This window comes from Hyalella azteca, unplaced genomic scaffold (genome assembly GCF_000764305.2).
Source record: "Hyalella azteca isolate HAZT.00-mixed unplaced genomic scaffold, Hazt_2.0.2 contig8347, whole genome shotgun sequence".
NCBI classification, from domain to species: Eukaryota; Metazoa; Arthropoda; class Malacostraca; order Amphipoda; family Hyalellidae; genus Hyalella; species Hyalella azteca.
In genome coordinates, this window is record NW_025938444.1 from 112,538 (window position 1) to 114,650 (window position 2,113).

The following is a 2,113-nucleotide window of genomic DNA, read 5'->3' on the forward strand; positions in this document are numbered from 1 at the left end:
GAGGAATTTGGATCGATGTAAGGCTACCTCAGAAATGAGATTTTCGTCTAATGAAAAGGCCAACTGGAAGGCAATTTGGCTGCTAGTCTTCCGGGAATCAAAACAGGATTTCCGTGCTAATAATTCGTCAAGTATATTGAACGCACTGTAGATATGGTGGACAACACCAAATTTCCGTCTGGATCCTCATTAGCATCATGATGGGGAGCAAACCCCCCAGGATGGAAAGAGGGCCGTTCCTCGGCCCCGATGGTCCATTTCTTGAAGATTTTGTGGAACCTCGAACACTGCCAACAATCAGGCCACCAGAGGTGATAACTTTCCTAGATTTTGAAATTTCTCTAACCAAAAATTACACAGAAATCGTTGCCAACTCGACCTACAATGAAACAAACTTCATCTATGAATATGACACCTACCCTTCAGGATACACATGGATGCAAATCATTTTGCTGGCCGTGATAGTGACCAGTGTGATGGTGGTTGTAGTTGTGGGTAACATGCTGGTCATTATCGCCATTGCGACGGAAAAATCACTGAAGAACATAACGAACTGGTTCATTGCGTCCTTGGCAGTGGCCGACCTGTTGCTTGGGCTTGTCATCATGCCTTTCAGTTTAGCGAATCTCCTCATGGGCTACTGGATATTCGGACACTGGTGGTGCGAGCTGCACAGCGCTATAGACGTATTATTGTCTACAGCAAGTATCAACAACATTTGTCTGATATCTTTAGACCGCTATTGGAGCATAACCCACGCTGTGGCCTACCTCAAGAAGCGAACTCCTGAGCGTTCACTCATCATGATCATCTTGGTATGGGTGTTCTCAGGGCTCGTCTCTATCCCTCCCTTATTGGGATGGAAAAAAGATGCCGTCATTCAAGAATTTCCAAAATGCGAGGTGAGTACTCAGTATATCCTGATTTCTTGCGCTGATTTTTTTATCGCGGTTCTGGCTTTGAAGGGCAGAATAAATTTGAATTCTCATTATCATTTGACGTCGAGGAAGACTTAAAGCCGTAAGCGATCTCAAACTGAGCAGTGATGAAAAATGTATTGCTGTCGAATGGCTTATATAAGAACTTACACGATTAGTCTGCTCAAATCGCAAGTTCTCCAAGAACATAAGGAAGACGTTTTTCGTTTTCGTTTCGTTTGTTGTTTTCTCATTACTTAGGTTATAATATCTTTCGTGTCAATATCGATTTAAAATCGCAAGTCTACCTATTTACAATTTCTAGTGAATAAGTGCTAAACGCTGAATTCAAACTAGTCCTCTCTTTGAAAATAGAGAATTATTTAAATATGCGTAGATTGGAAGCACACAGAGGTCATACTTTCAAAACTCGCTAAGTGAACGTAATTAAGTACTTACGCTGTATTCTCGTATCTATGATTGGTGGATTTTGCTTGAAAGGCCGTCAATGATTGGCAGATGAACTTACGATCTCTTAACTTTTTTTTAAAGTATAGGCCCAGAACTTGAAGCCAAAGCTTAAAGTCAGTGTCGTGCACTGTAACGTGGCATTGTTCGCCGTGTGTGCGCATAGCCGAATGAGGAGGGCGCGATAGTAACTGCCCAGTAACTGCGATCAGCGTATTTTAGAATCATTATACATTCTCAAAGAGGGAACTAGTTAAATGCAGCCTTGTGCTCCCATCCACTATAAACTGTAAATAAATAAGTTTTGCCGATGTTATTTTACTTCTTTTTCTATGTCTAATATTAGTAAATTTGTAAACACAAATTTGTATATTCGCTTCACTTCGCTTTTAAATTTTTAGTTGATTAACTGTTGATGGAGATGGTCTCTGAAATGTTTTCATGGCAGATAGGATGAATTGACTTGGCGTCTTGTTGGCATTTAAGTTTTAGGAATGGTTATATTGCAGCAGCGATTCCAGTTATTAACTTTCTTATGCAAGTGTCTGAGTTGTAATTAACGTTTACATGAAACTTTGAATTTTTTGCATTTTATTATTTAATTAAATTTATTAAAGGGGCTGTTGGAAATAAAAAGTTCTTTATTATTTCTTAATTCCCAGCAATTCGATTATATAACACCTCTTGAGTTGAAGAAACACCATAAATATTCTCATCAACTTAAATTA

General features: G+C 39.3%; 1 protein-coding gene across 1 annotated transcript; it reads left to right on the forward strand.

The window, feature by feature from the left end:
* Positions 1-200: 200 nt before the first annotated feature.
* On the forward strand, positions 201-1,016 carry LOC125178258 (alpha-2C adrenergic receptor-like). The gene has a single exon (XM_047881594.1). The coding sequence runs from the start codon at positions 201-203 to the stop codon at positions 1,014-1,016; it is 816 nt and encodes a 271-aa protein (XP_047737550.1).
* The last annotated feature ends 1,097 nt before the right edge of the window (positions 1,017-2,113 follow it).

Coding starts and splice junctions, on each gene's coding strand:
- LOC125178258 (XM_047881594.1), top strand. CDS start 201: ATGGGGAGCAAACCCCCCAGGATGGAAAGAGGGCCGTTCCTCGGCCCC.